General features: G+C 46.0%; 1 protein-coding gene and 1 pseudogene across 2 annotated transcripts in view; both read left to right on the forward strand.

Moving 5' to 3' along the window:
- Nucleotides 1-15,420, forward strand: part of ACTN2 (actinin alpha 2) — a 62,172-nt gene that overhangs the window by 13,710 nt on the left and 33,042 nt on the right. For both annotated transcript variants that reach the window (XM_006920735.2, XM_006920734.3), the window contains exons 2-5: nt 8,035-8,149; nt 9,237-9,356; nt 10,923-11,009; nt 15,055-15,142. In XM_006920735.2, the coding sequence (XP_006920797.1) occupies nt 8,035-8,149; nt 9,237-9,356; nt 10,923-11,009; nt 15,055-15,142 (410 nt within the window). The remainder of the gene's footprint in view (nt 1-8,034; nt 8,150-9,236; nt 9,357-10,922; nt 11,010-15,054; nt 15,143-15,420) is intronic.
- Nucleotides 8,320-8,438, forward strand: LOC112470037 (annotated as a pseudogene).

The following is a 15,420-nucleotide window of genomic DNA, read 5'->3' on the forward strand; positions in this document are numbered from 1 at the left end:
GCAGGTGTGACCCCACAGAGCTCCCAGCCAGTGGCTAAGTCGGGCTCCTGGCTGCCGATTGCTCCGAGCTCAGATAACCAGGCACCGATAGCTTTCATGTGGTCTTTGAGCTCACCACTTTTTTTTTTTAACCTTTTAGAGCAAAAATGTCTTCAATTTTTGTTCTGAAGATATTTGATCTGGTTAGTTCAACATATGCTTCTAGCCCTAAAATAGCTTGGAAAGAATCTGCATATTTCTAATCTTAACTCTTTTTTTTCCATTTAACAGTTAAAATGGGGAGTTTCATCAAGACCATAAACTGTTCTTTAGAAGTGAAAATGCTACATCTTTATTTTATAATTAAAATTCTGTTTCAAGAATTTAAAAATACCCCTTGCAGTTAATGGAGCGGTACTTCGGGTCCCAAACCAGCATCAGTGGCTCAGAAAAGTGTTCAATGAGCTTGCTGTGCTGCCCAGCTCCGCCCCGAGGATTCCAGAGACGGGGGATGAGTAACTGCAGTTGAAAAATAAGAATTAGGAGGATGAGTAATAATGACTCCTGTAAGTGGTAATTAACTGTTTGTAGGATATTTTTTTCCTGAGCAGGGAGGAAATTAACAGATGGAAATACGTTAGCTTCTAGATAAATCTAAGCTCCGTATGAAACAGAGAAAAGTGCTAAATAATTCAAGTCCGATGCAGTATTATTTCTGGTGATCTGTGTAAGAGGGAACACGGGGACACACGTTGGATTTTAAAGGGAGAGTTTGACGTGGGAAAGGAACGCAGTAAGCCGAGACTTGGACCCGGGCGCGCACTGTAATTCAAGATCAGCGAATGGTGGACTCGGTTAGTTCCACGTCCCATTCTCGTGTATTAATTACTGTCTGTCTTCATCAGAATCAATAAAATTTACATCGGAGTAGTGAATATTTTAGCTTATTTGCATGTTGATCTCTTTTTAGAAGAAAGACTCTAAAACTGTGTATTAAAAGACAATTCTTAAGTAAAGGTAAAATCATGACTCTCATGCAAATATAAGAATGGAAATGTGTTAAAGATGTTAACCAAACCGAAGCGGTGTCCCAGCCGGTGCAAGAGAGAATCTGAAGGGCAGGCACATGTCTAGATGAGGAATGGGAAACAGAGCCCCAGTGGAACCGAGCTGCCCGGTGTGGGGGCCGAGGCTGTCCCTGCGCCGAGCAGCAGGCTCGGCTAGTCTACAGGCAGGAGCTGCTCGGCACTGCTCCCCGCTACCTGTGCCTTGCAGAGTTGCGGGAGGGCATCGGAGGGCGCTCTGGGCGAGGCACGCGTTTCCCACGGCAGCTCAGGTTTATCCCGCTCTGAAGCAGCCTCCTTAGCCGGTTCCCCTTTCCGAATTCCGTTAACTCTAATTAGTTCCGTCCTTTCTGGAAGTTGGGGAGGAGATTCCCCATACCAGAGAGGTCATTCCTCAAACCGGAATTAGTCTGGGCTACATTTGGTTTCACTGAAACACTTGAAACGCCTCCCCCCACTCCCCACCCCCGCCCCCACCGTTAGGCAGCCTCGGGGTCTTGAGCACCTGCCTCCTTATGAACAGCTCACGGACCAAATCAAGTCAGTCTAATGAGCCTGGTGATCGAAGCCTAGAACTCATGGATCAGGATTTCGGAGTAAAACCAGACCCGGACAGGACTATTCAAGTTCTGGGAGAGCAGAGCGCCTTCAACCTGCCCACTTAAAGTGTCGTCCATTAGCTTATCCTATTTTTAGATAACCTCAGCGGTGAGGTTGCCTTTTATTTTTTACAAGGTCTTTTTTTGGGCAAGATTACAGAGCGCATTTTAACATGTAAGGATTCTGCAGTTAAGTTTGACATGATAATAATTTTTAAAAGCTTGGAACTTGAGCAGATACAGATTTTTAGCTCCTCAGTCTTCCCCTCCCCAATTTAAAAAAGCTGATTGCCGTTTTCTCTGATCTGTTCCAGAAAGTCTGACAAATAAGATGTTATTTAACAAATAGTTACCGAGGACCACTGTGTTCCAGGCACTGTCTAGAACAGAAAACAAAATCCCTGCTTCTCTGTGTCCCTCTCAGGAATCTTTATAGACTACTGAGTGCTGGTGACAATGTGCCTCAGGTAACCGGAGTCATTTGTGGCTTTCCTACCCCCTTACTTTGAGATTGTTAGGTATTCTAACACTGGCGAGAGAGATCTGAAATCCCGCTTGTAGGCAGAATTTGTTGGGGTCGATCATTGGGAAAAGGCTGCCTCTGTCTTACTTTGAGTAATGAAATTTGTGTTTATGAGTCTCCCTGGAACTCTAAGTTAAAAGCAGTGTTTTGTACTGTCGAGGTTCCGATTGATTTATGACTGAAATCGTCACAGTTTAAACTTGCAGTATTGAGTAGGCAGTCATTCTGTATGTGTGAATACAGGGGCACCTGCGAGGTGCTGGCTTCTGTGGATGACACACGGGTGGAAGAGGCAGGGTTAAAGCCACAGTGTTCATTTCTGGTTTTCAGTGCATAGCGTGGATGCTCGCAGGCGTATCAGCCTGGGAAACCACTGCGGGCCTTCCCTTTGCCATGGGGAGCGGTGGGGTTTGCCTTTTCACACAAGTTACTTTTAAGGCTCTTTGTACCTATGCTATTATGAACCAAGTCCTGATTTGAATGTTACTCTTTCTATTAACTGTCCCTTAGGGATACGGTTTTTAAAAAATGCACATGCAAAATATTTTTACCCCCATGGGCAAAAACTAATGTTCTGAAACCCTGCGCCCTGAGGAAGTTGGGGTATGCCGTGCTTTGACAGAGCTGTGAACTCTCAGACCCGTACCGGCCTGGGTACTGGGTCACAGGCCCGCTCGGACCCTTTCTGTCTGCTCAGCAGCAGCCGGTGCAGGATGCCGAGCTTGTGCGCGCTTGGTGCTGGCGGGTGGGCTGTCTCGGGTGCCCAGGCAGACTGAAATCGTGACTGCAGGCGGTCTTTGTTTTCTTTGCAGTGACTTAATTCCCTTCATTTTCAATCCACAGCACCCCCACTTTCTCTGAATTGCCGTAGCTGACTGCTGTTCTTCTGCGGTCTATAGCGTTTACATTTGTGAAGTGTTTTCTATTCTCTTATTTCATCAGACTTCACAGCCGGCTAGTTGAACTAGACTGATAGTGCCGTCCTCAGGGCGAGACATGAGCCACGGGGAGAGGCCAGCTAACTTGCCCACATCAGACGCTGAGCTGGTCACAGAGCCAGGCTTCAGTTTTAGGGCCGCTGTCTTTCAAGGACTGCTAAACTGAGCTGTCGCCTCCATGTTATCCAGCAGGATCTGGGGGACTAAGCAGAGGGCTGTGGGTGGGGAATGACAGGGCTGTCCGCCATGTGGCTGGATGCCGGGTCCTGCAGGTTATGAGAACACGAGGGCCCCAAAGGGACTTCGAGACATCTGGTCATTGGGTCGTCGTACATGCAGGATCCTTAAAATGAACACTTTCCTACTCACGTACTTTCTTGCTTTGATTATATTTTTTAAATGTCGTCCAAGTAGTTGAAGAATGTTCCTGGGCACTTGGCAACTTTGAAGATCTGGAATTTTTTCAAGACCAGAAGATTATTCAGTGTTCACTGTGCTGAAGGCTCAGCCACCACTGTGCACTCTGGGCCCAGGGAACTTCCCTAATGTCATTGTCAACCGCAGCAAAAACACGTTTTAAATGTTTTTAAAAGAGCATTGAGTGTCAGTTAAATTCACGTCGCACTGCTGATTTTGCGGTGATTCTGGAGTGGCCGCCTGTTTGGGGCGCTGCAGCATTTGCGAGGACCCAGAGCAGATGCTCCCGTGATGGTGTGGCCCGGTCTCTCCAGCCGAGGGCCGTGAAGCTTTGCGGCGAACCAGTGCCTTCTGCTTCTGCCACACCCTGCTCTTTTTACAGGCGGAATCTCCTTTCTTAAATGCCTGAGCAGAGATCACGTTTACTTCAGAGACGTGGCTCTGAGCCCCCTCTTCTACCTGCCCCCGAGATTGTACAATTGTATGCAGCTTTCCGGAAACGTCCTCCCCACTTCCCACATAGGTAGAGTGAACCAGGAAAGCAATTAGAAGGAACCTGGGCAAACTGGGAATTTGTGACGTGGAAAAGAAAACATTATTAAAGTGATTATTGTAAATGGAAACAGAAATGGAGCATCTTTAGAAAACGTACTTAGCAGAGTGTGGTTTTCTGGAGTTTTCTGTGACAGCGTGTGCAGAACCATTGCACAGGTACTGTTGGCTGGCTTTTTTCTATTTCTCCTCCTGATCACCTTTTGAACTGCTTCATACAGCCGATCGTGACCATTATTGTCCTTTATTTTTTTTTTTATAGCTGGGAAAGTGTCAGGATTTGAAGGACAAATAATTGTGTGGTGTCAGAGTCAGAAATAGCATCCGAGTTCTGAGCCATGATCATGGCTGGACCGGGCTCCGCCTGTCCTCTCGGCTCCCTCTGGGGACCACTGCTTTCCTGGGGCTTGGCTGTCCCACCCCAGAAGGTGCCGGCCAGGAACTGACCGTGAGCCTGTTGATGTCTTCACTCACTGAAGAAAGTAAATGATGCGCAAACTCAGAATCATAGAACACTCCGGTACTGCCCTGGAACTTTGGACCCGACATAATGCCGTTGTTTTAATTGATGGGTGTAGAAGCTAAAGGCCTTCAGCCTCCCTGTGACCTCCCCTCACCCCTCACCCCCGAAGCATTGTGCTCTTTTGTTCAGAAAAGCCCCATCACTGTGATGATTCTCTGTTTCAAGAAGTGCAACCTGAAATTTGTATTTTCTGTAATTATTATTAAAGTAATAACTGGTTTAAAAAGTATAAAGGAGACTTATAGATGATGTGTTGCCAGATTTTTTGTTTGGAGAAAATGCAATAGTAAATTGAACAGGTCGTCTTCGTGGAACCAGGCCAGGACTAGAACCTCATCACTAAAAGAAGTGATTATTAATTGATCCCATGAAATGGACTCCTCCTCAGAACCTTGTTAGACTCAGATTGGTTTTTTCGTCCTCATCTGTTTATGCAGGTGATAAACTGTTCTAGATAGAGATGTGAACTTGCATTGTGTAAATAATGATCTAAATAATCACAGATGTTACTCATTTTGATTAAAGGATCTTTTTTCTCTTCTCTCAATGGGATAGTCTGCAATGTCGGCAGTTATGTCTGTAGGTTTAATTAACTTAAAAAGAAACCAAAACCAAATGCATAGAATTCATTAACGCAAGCTCATCTAACATTTCAACAAAGACATAAGTACTTTTTTGCCGTTAAGCACATTGTACTGGTTGTTACATCATTTAACTTTGAAAAAGGTAGTGGTGTCGCAGCTCTTATGTGTTTGGGACTTTGCTGATAAGTTCTTCATGAAGGAAGGAATGGCTTTGCCTGTCGTCGGACGGGCTCCCAGCTCCCGCTCACCGGTATTCCAGGAATATTGCAGAGGAGACACTACTGGTTTGACGATCCTTCAGATTCACCGCTTGAAAACACAATACTGCACATCACGGGAATACGGCCCGCTCAACAGAGACGTTGGGGTCCTTTTCCGAAGTTAAGTTGGTTAGGCACCACCTTATTGGCTCTGAGGGATACCCATTAAAGACGGGGCACTTAACTCAGGCTTAACTCAGTAAATCGGCCTTTTTGATTAAATTTGTTCTCTGGATTTGCACAACTGAAAATGAGCTATGGTAAGTTACCGTCATTATATGTGTCCCGATAGCAAGGTGGCACCAGACAGACATCGCAGGACTCCAGAGTGGGGGTCGGGAAGCTGTGCTGATTCATGAGCAGCCTGGGGTTATATCCACAGGTGTTTCTGATGCTTTTATTATGCAGGACTTCAGTAAGGTGATAAGGTAAGGTAATTTGCACCAGCAATATTTGCCTATTTTAAGTAGAACCTAAATAAAAACAAGCGTATAAATATTTTATATCATTCTATTTCCTCTTGTCAGTTCCACTTAAAAAAAAATCATAACCTGTTATTCTCTTGTGCCTTTCCCCAAAATTTAGATATGTGATTGGTCTCAACATAGTCAGTTTTTAAAAAGCCACACCTTTAAAGTAGTCTTGCTTGCCGAAAATGGGGCCTGTGATGCTTTTTACTGTAAGAACTTAGTTATCTGGAAGCAACCTAAATGGCAACCCATAGGGGGTTAGTTACGTAAAGTATAGTACATACTCCACAGTGGAAGACTATGCAGCCATCAACGGGGGTGATCTGCACTGATATGAAGTGATCTCTAGGTTGCATTTTTTTTAAGTGACTGAAAAAGGCCAGGTGCAGAACAGTGTGTATACTGTGATTTGTGCTAAAGTACTTGTGTCTGTGTACAGCGATACCCAAGGAACGGAACCCCTGGGGACCGGGACCAGGTGGCAGGGAGTAATGGTGTGATAGAGGCTTTTCACCTTAAGCCTTTCGTGCCGCTCGAATTCTGAACCAAGGAAATGTGTTCCATGTTCAAAAAGCAAATACATAGATGGATATTTAAATACATAAATAGTAGACTCTTGTAATAATCTTAGCTTCAGAAAATGAAATTTGATTATCTAGAGTAGCACTGCCTAATAGAACTTTCTGCACCATCCAACACAGCAGCCACAAGCCATGTGTGGCTTGTGAGCACTCGGAAGATGGCCTTGTGCAACTGAGGAACTAAATTTTGTAATTTTCTCTAATTTTAACTAATTTACATTTACATAGCTATGTGTGGCCAGTGGCTGGCACATTGATCGGGTGCAGATCTAGACTATATGGCTTAGAGTCTGTCTTCTGTTTCTGACTAAAGTTGAGATGCATTTTAGGAGAAATAATCATCAGTTTAGGCACTTCAGGTAAAATTTATTACTGCAAACCCAAGAAAATGCCTACATTTTCTTTTTGCCCTAGAACTTGATGCTATCCCATATTTCTTAAAATAAGTGGTGATTAGTCAGATTTGGAAATCCTCTTTATTACCCAGGAAAATCGCGTTTATGGAAACCGCCTATAGTTTCCTTGGAAGAAGTCCGTTTCTGAGACGCTCATCTTCTCGTCAGTGTGTGTCTCCGCCCAGGGCACTGTGCAGGCACTTTGTTCTTGAGCCCAGCAGCTGCTTCGAGACTGGGGACAGTTTGCATTCTTAGCCAGCAGCTGCCAGGAGCATTTCTAATCTGGTTATGGCAGGAAATAGCACACAAGTGGAAGCCAAATTAAAAGATGCTTGAAAAATAAACAGAATGACTTTGGATGCCACTTAATATGCGGTCCATCTTTCCCCTGGTAACTCGCTAGCGTGACTAGACTGTGAGCCCTTCCAGGCAGGGCTGCGTCTGACTGTCTTCGAAATCCAAGGTCGTTATTGCTGCTGCTCTTATTTTTTATTTTAATGATCGACAATAATGCACATTTTTTTAATTGATTTAGTTACTGTCTTAAAACTGTTGTTCATTCAAGATAACTCGTTATCGATAATTAGTGGTGACAGGCCTCTTCTCCCTTCCCCTTTCTGCCACACACCACCCGCCCTCTGCTCAAAAGTAAGACATTCAAACAGTCTTTAAACATTATTTCTTCGTTCTGCAAGCAAGCTTATTTTTTGTCATATGCAAGGGATAAGCATGTCCTGATTGAATCTATCTTTCCTACAAAGTACGAAGTTTTCAGAAGGTGAAGGCACAGGTGTAAATGTGGTATGTACCTTTGGAAACCGAAGGCAAAACTGAGATCAGTACACCAAATTAATGATTTTTCTTTTTTTGTCTCTAAAGAGGAACCTTTACTGAAATCTTACCTTGGGCCTCAAATCATTCTTTCCATCAAATTCTATTTGGTGGTCCAAGGAGCTCCAGCCCCTTAGACTCTCCAGGACGTGTGCGGTGCTGGGCGTCATCCCCTGGAAGGGCCACGGGCCGAGCTCAGCTGCGTATGGTTCTCGGGCAGGCATTGTCCCCACAGACGGGCGGTGGGCGGAGCGGTGCCGGGTGCCATCCCACGGCGGGGCCGTGGGCGGAGCTGAGCTGCGCGTGGTTCTCTTGCAGACCTTTACTGCCTGGTGCAACTCCCACCTGAGGAAAGCTGGCACGCAGATCGAGAACATCGAGGAGGACTTCAGGAATGGCCTGAAGCTCATGCTGCTTCTGGAAGTCATCTCAGGTTGGTCTGAAGCATTTTGTGTCACTGTCACACCCCCTCCTGTACTTGTGTGTGTATCACGAGTTCTCTCTGACCCTGGCTGAGCAAGAACATGGTATTTTTGGCCAGGAAAGCCTTTCAAAGAGCAGTCTGACTGGAGTTATTTTTCTGTTTAAAAAGGAGTGAATTTTGTCTACGGTAATGCCACCCTGAACAAGCCCGATCCTGTTTGATCTTGGAAGCTAAGCAGGGTCGGGCCTGGTTAGTACTTGGATGGGAGACCGCCTAGGAAGACCAGGTGCTGTAGGCATAAAAAATAAAAAAATAAGGGATTGTAAGCTGACAAGATCCTTGCAATCTGTGAGGGTTGCCTGGCCTAAAAAATAAAAATAAATAAAATAAAAAGGAGTGAATTTTGTTTAAAATTGACTCATTAAAATAATGTTTATACCATCCACCTTGTAACAAAATAAGAGAAGAAAAAATTGACATTGACGTGACTGCCCACCACGCTGCCCTCTCCACTCTTAGTCCGGTGAGTGTGTATTGCAGAAATTGTGCAAAAAGCCAGCATGCGTGTCGTCACGACTATGGAAGCAGGAGTTCAGTCTCAGCGGCATCAGGCTCTGCCCTGGACTTCAACTGGGGTGTAGAACTCTGCACTGGAGAGTGGCTCACACCTGAAGTGTGGCTGGGGAGGAAGATGGCAGGTCTGCCCGGTCCATCTGTCTTCACGATCAGTTGTCTGAGCTGAGTCCTGGCAGCCACCTCTGTGATTTGACAAGGCTGCCCTGAGTTCTTCCGACAGCTCTTCGGCAGCCCCGAAAGCTCCAGGGACACCCAGCGGCTCTCTCATTGGCTCGTAGGTGGCCCGGGCTCTCCCAGCAGATCTGGAAAGCATGTTGCCTCAGGAGCATGGCTCCTCGCTGGTCCATTTGATCTTGAAAGTTCATAGTTAGAGTCCCCCGTGCTGTGGTTTAGGGACGGGGCCCGTCAGAAACACATAACCATTTCCACGTAAGGAAAGCACGACTCTGAGTTTTGGCATCTTGATTTTGCATCAAGGGGCCACTTTCTCTGTCTCTACTGTTCTTTTTTTATCCTATAGGGGAAAGGCTGCCCAAACCTGACCGAGGAAAAATGCGATTCCACAAAATCGCCAATGTCAACAAAGCCTTGGATTACATAGCCAGCAAAGGCGTGAAACTGGTGTCCATCGGGGCTGAAGGTGAGCTGTGGTGGGGATAACCCTGATGCCACGCTGACCTCTTGGCGGGGCCGTGGGCCTGCACGGGCACCTGGTGCTGCCAGGCCCTCCGCTAGGCTCTGGACACTCACAGATGAGAACAGATGTGCCGGGAATGGCAGACCAGGCTCCAGGATCATTTGCGAAGAATAGAGTCACATATAATGCCATCTTCTTCAAACCGATTATAGGAATGAGAAAGAGCTCATATATCCCAATGACCCTTAGAACTAGTGAATAGGGGGACGTGGCCCCTTCGTCCTCTGTGGGAGATCAGGAGCCCCGGCGAGCGGGCGGGAGCTCAGACCAGCCTGCCTCTCACTCAGCACAGCTGCGCCTGTGAACCCGTGAACCCGCCAGCCAGGGAGCTGGAAGAGGGACCGGGGTAAAGATGGGCCTGCGTTCCCCGTGGTTCATTACGGCGGTCCCCTGGACCCGCGGTTTCACTTTCCGCGGCTCCATTACCCATGGCCAACCATGGTCTGAAATATTAAGCGGAAAATGCCAGAAATAAACAATTCAAAAGTTTTAAATTGCGCGCCGTTCTGAGTGGCCTGATAAAGTCTTGTACTGTCCTATTAGGTTCGCTGAAGGAGGAACACACAAGGCCGAAGGGGTTAGGTGAGGTTTATCGTAGCAAGAGTGACAGCCAGGCTGAGCGGAGATGGCGTCAGCCCTGAACGCGGGGGGACCTGAAACTTACATGGGGCTCGAGGTGGGCTTTTGCGGTGGGAACATTTTGGGCGGGTAAATTGGCGGAGAAGGGAGGAGAGCCCAGTGAATCGGGAGGTGAGCATGTAGCGTTGCCAACCCGGACGTCGCAAGGTCCGGCCCCACACAAGCAGTAAGGCAGGAGTCTGGCTCCCACACTCCGCGGTGAGGGCTGGGGCCTCCTGCGCCCAACACATCCCGTCCGTCCAGGGTGTGACTCATCCCTTCGCCCCTCGGCTCCAGGCCGTAGATGTTCCCTGCCCATTAGTCACTTAGTAGCTATCTCGATCATAAGATCTACTGTCACAGTGCTCATGTCCAAGTCACCCTTACTTTATTTAATAATGACTCAAAGCACAAGAGTGGTGATGCCGGCAGCTCAGGTACGCTGAAGAGAAGCCGTGAAGTGCTTCCTTATTTAAGTGACAAAGTGTGTATGTACAGGAAAAAAACATAGTGTGTGTGGGGGAGTTCTGTACTACCCTCAGATTCAGGCGTCTTCTGGGGGTCTCGGAACGTGTCCCCACAGATAAGGGGCTTGCTCATCTAGTCTTTAAATTTTGGAAACTCACGGGTATTTTCAGTGATTATGCATGTGCAAAACTCGTGCTTATTATTAATTCAGAATTCATTTAAATCAGAGACATCTGGTTATGAATATCACATTTGTAACTAGACACACTGTGATACTTATAAAAATATAAACTGGTTTTTCCATATATATTTTTTCCAATATCTCCGGAGTCACAACTCGTGGGAGACATAGTTTATAGGAAAACTTTATCCACTCGTTATGTTATCTGTACATGAACGTGTTGTTGGATTTGTCCCTTAAAGAAATCGTTGACGGCAACGTGAAGATGACGCTGGGCATGATCTGGACTATCATCCTCCGCTTCGCCATCCAGGACATTTCAGTCGAAGGTAACGGACGTGGCTAAAAATCCAACTATATTACGAGACTTGGAGTAAATTGTAAACTGAGCTTACAAGGTAAAATTTGAATACAGTTTTATAAAATTGAACGCTTACGTGATCGAATGAAAGATATGTAAGTTGGTTTTTCACAAGTTTTATATTTCTACGGGAAAAGACCCCGGCAGTGCGTTTTCATTCATGGGGGCGGAATCGTTTTGGAAAACATGAGCACATGTTCAGAACAGAAGTCTCTTTTGAAAATGAACAGTTTTTTGAGCTTCTTTATTGCTTATTATACCAGTATATTCACAGGTATAACAGAGTTCTTTAGACTTACAGCTGAAACACTTATTTTAGGTGCAAAAAAATCTAAATCCATGTTTGTTTGCTTGCCTCCTTCCTTCCCTTCTCCCTCTCTCTGCCCCCTTCTTTCTTCCTTTCCTTCTTTCCTTCCTGCCTTCTTTTCTTTCCTCCCTCCCTCCCTTCCTTCCCTTGGCCTAACAGCCATTTGTCATTGTAATAGAGACCCACTCCTTGGTGCTACCCCTAAAGATGAAAATCTTTCGTTTTTTTATGCCTGCTATACTTCTAAATATTTTGATGACTTCAGCACTGTTGAAAACTGTCAAATTGACATTCTTAAAATTAGAACATTGCTTATTTAGGCCTCAAATCACAGAGCATGTCATCGCAGAACATATTTAAGGGCAGTTTGAATTGTCCAGTTAACTTTGCCTCCCCTAACTTTGTCACCTAACAGGTAACTAGATACCTGAATGAAGAGGGGTGAGGGCATTGTTTATAATTCTCCTCAGGACGATACCCTCTGACCTTGGTCTTTTTAAATGATTTTAGTTACTAATCTATCAACAAACATTAAAAATCAGCAGTTTGCCTACCATTGTACCAGATGACGTGAAGCCTACGGTACTTGCCCCGAAGGAGTTTCTGATCCACTTAGATTATTCTCTTCTAGCACTGAAGCTACATTTACATGACCTAAGATAAAATAATATCAAAACCTCAATGATTTAGGCTCGGGAACGACAGCCAGCTTGAATTAATATATAGTCCGAATTTAAAAACTTTGTACAGTGTACTTTTAATAAAGTACACTCCTTTCATGCTAATGAAAATAACAAGATGCTTCTTAAAAGTTTTTGCTTTATTAAAAAAGTAATATCTAATAATTTTATAAATTTGATATACTTCTAAATTTAAATATTTAAACAGTTGAACCTACTTTATAGAACAGATACTATTTTTAAAAAATCTTGTTCACACTAGTGCCTTTGCTGGAGTAGCAGATCCTGTTTTACAGAAGTGAACTTGACCTCAGGTTTTTTTCTCACTGGTTACAAACTTCAAATTGCGATGATATTAATTTAAAACTTAATTCTGTTTCAGGTGTAGCTATGAATGGTATTATCCATTAGAGAGTTTTCCCCAAATTATTAATGATAATTATGTAATCAAACTATAGTAGTGTCTAAAATATCACCATAAAAAGACATATTAATCTGCTTTTCAGAAGATCAGAAATTTTAAATATTCAAAATTTAGCCATGTGTCTAAACCTCTTCGAGCAGATGTCCTTCAGTGACCAACATAGTAAGTGATGTTAGTTTGCTAATTTATGTTTGTATTTGTTTTACTTTATGGAGTCATTTTTGCAACAACTTCACTTAATTTCTGTAAGTCTACAGTAAAATCATCTTAATTTGTTTTCATAATGTATGTTATATAGAAAAAGACATTATTGCAACCGAATTTTTCGAGGAGCAAGTTTCCTTCATCAGAATGATGAGTCTCTTACGAGAAATAAATGAGAGCGTGCTGAGTCTGGTGGTGGGCGGTCCAGATGCCAGGACGTGGGGTTGCATGATGGAATGACATTCGGTGCTGCACGATGGAATGACAGCGGCACCGCCTGTCTGTAACGCGCGTTTCACGCCCGCAGTCAGGGTTTCGTGTGTGGACACGTGTGTGTGCCAGTGGCCACGTTCTGGCCCTCGCCAGCAGCAGAATATCCCACAGTCACGGACACATTTGGCACAGGCCCGTTGGCTTTTCGCTGCAGGCCTGGGTTTGGGGGTGCGAGAGTTGTCTTCGATGAGAACAGCCAATGAAACGGGGAGAGAACTTCGTTCTACATTCATTCCTAAGACGTTCAGACGCGGTCCAACAGAGGTTGGGTGAGGCTCACTGACTCGAAAGTCTGAACTTCAGTAGCATTATAAGATTTTATTGGACCGCTCACCTCTGTTTACTTCCCTAACCTAAGTTTCATTTAAACTTTATAAAATAGAGCATTATTTCCTCCCAGTGTAGTTTTCCTTACTAGTGACATCGGCCAGGACCCAAAGGCAGGCGGTTCAGGGTACAGCCCACAAGTAGGTATGGATTTCGCATTTCAGCTTCTGCGCCAGATAGTGTGCTGATAACGCTTTAGAACGTTCAGTCTTACTCATTTACAGGAATTTGCTAGGTCAGAGACATAGGTAGGAGTCATTCAAATTCTCTTATTGCACATGAAATTTGGGTAGTGTGTTTATTTCATCTGGGTTATGTGCGGGGGGAAAGTCTGAACTAGATTGGACAATTTAGAGAAATAACAACAGAATACTTACTTTGATTTGAAAAGTCACCCTCGAGCCCTTACTGAAAGGGAAGTTGAGGGTCCAGTGTTAGTTAACAGTCCAGGTGTTTACAGGGCTTTCAAAACTGTTAACACCTAAGTCAGGCAGAAGCCTGGGTTACGTTAGTGGCTTCGAGCTGTTTGCCGTGTGTAGCCGTGTGTCCTCCAGCAGCATGGGCCGCGATGGGAGTAGCAGGGGTCTGCTCAGGCCAGCGAAACAAAGCACCAGATCGAGTGGCTTCAACAATAGAACGTTACTTCTCACACTTGTGGGGGATGGAAGTCCAAGCTCAGGGCGCCAGCATGGCTGGTTTCTGCTGAAGGCCCTTTGTTGGCTTGTAGACGGCTGCTTCCTTGCCGTGTCCTCACATGGCAGAGACATAGAAAGACAGACAGACAGACAGTGTGTGCACCTGTGCATGCAAGCTTTCTGCTGCCTCTTCTTAAACGGGCACTAGCCCCATCATGACCTCATGACCTCATATAACCTCATAAAACCTTGATTACCTCTCAAAGGCTCCATCTCTAAAAACCGTCATGCTAGGGGTTAGGGCTTCAACCTGTGAAATTTGGGGGAACATGAACATTCAGTCCATGACAGAAGGACAAGAGATTTGTTGGGGGGAGATGCCTGTGGAGGGTAAAGTCGGGGGAGCAGGAGATGGCAGAAAGAGCCTCCAGGCCAAAGCACCTGGCGGACACCTGGGCTGGAGGAAAGAAGGGAAGGCTTGGGGACCACGAGTCTCACTGCGCTGTGCCGACCTCATGCCGGTTCGGCCAGGCCGATGGGGAGTCCTTAAGCCTAAACTTCACTCAAAGGGCCCCACATATGGCAGGGATGTGCCCTCCCTCGCTCGGCCTGTGGCTGGAGCAGCCCGAGGAATTATGGCCTCTGGGATGTGCAGCGGTGGTCACTGTGGCATCTGGGGTGTCAGTGCCCGCCCTGTGCTCCCCGGGGCGGGACAGCCGAGCAGCACAGCTTCGTGGTGCCACAGGGAGTGGGTGTTTTTTTAACATGGTCAAAACTCAAGTGGCGAAACTTGAAACTTACCACCGAAAGCCTTTAAGTATTATAAAATCTCTAGATAAGGAAATAAATTTGAGACACAGTGGCCTCTGTGAATCCATTTACCTCAGAGTATAAATTATAAATGAGGTGAGTGATAGGTTAGGTAGGTCATAAACTGTACACATTTTAAAATTTTTTTATAAAAAAGGTAAGTTACCAATAACCCTGAAGTCATAACTTGCAGTTGCACCCGCAGTGTCCTTTCCGAGTCCCTTAAGTGTCATCAGAAGTCGGTCACTGGGTGCGGGGCCCCAGCTCCCACCCTCATGCAGAAACTACGAGAAGAGACGATGCGTTGGCGGCTGGCTCCCTGGGGGAGGGACCAAGGCTGGGTGACATTCCAGAAACCTCTGCCAAGGAAGGCCTGCTGCTGTGGTGTCAGAGGAAAACCGCCCCTTACAGAAACGTCAACATTCAGAACTTCCACACCAGGTGGGCCACCCAGGCCCTGGGTCCTCCCCTTCCCGCTGGGGTCACAGTGGCAGGGGACAGTGTGTGCTTACACCAGTGTTCCCCGCTCCCGTCCGAGAGGCGTTTATGTTTGTGGCAGGACTAAGGCCATTGACGTTTTGATGCTTCTGGTCTCCCAGGGGAAATGTGCGACTCAGGCCGAGGGTGCTGGCGGAGCAGCCCTGTACTTACCAGTGACAGGCGGGGCCGGGACGGGTGTCCAGGACGCGGGCGTGAGAAGCGCCTTCCCGGGGCCTTCG

The sequence above is a fragment of the Pteropus alecto genome, unplaced genomic scaffold, assembly GCF_000325575.1.
Source record: "Pteropus alecto unplaced genomic scaffold, ASM32557v1 scaffold189, whole genome shotgun sequence".
Classification (NCBI taxonomy): domain Eukaryota; kingdom Metazoa; phylum Chordata; class Mammalia; order Chiroptera; family Pteropodidae; genus Pteropus; species Pteropus alecto.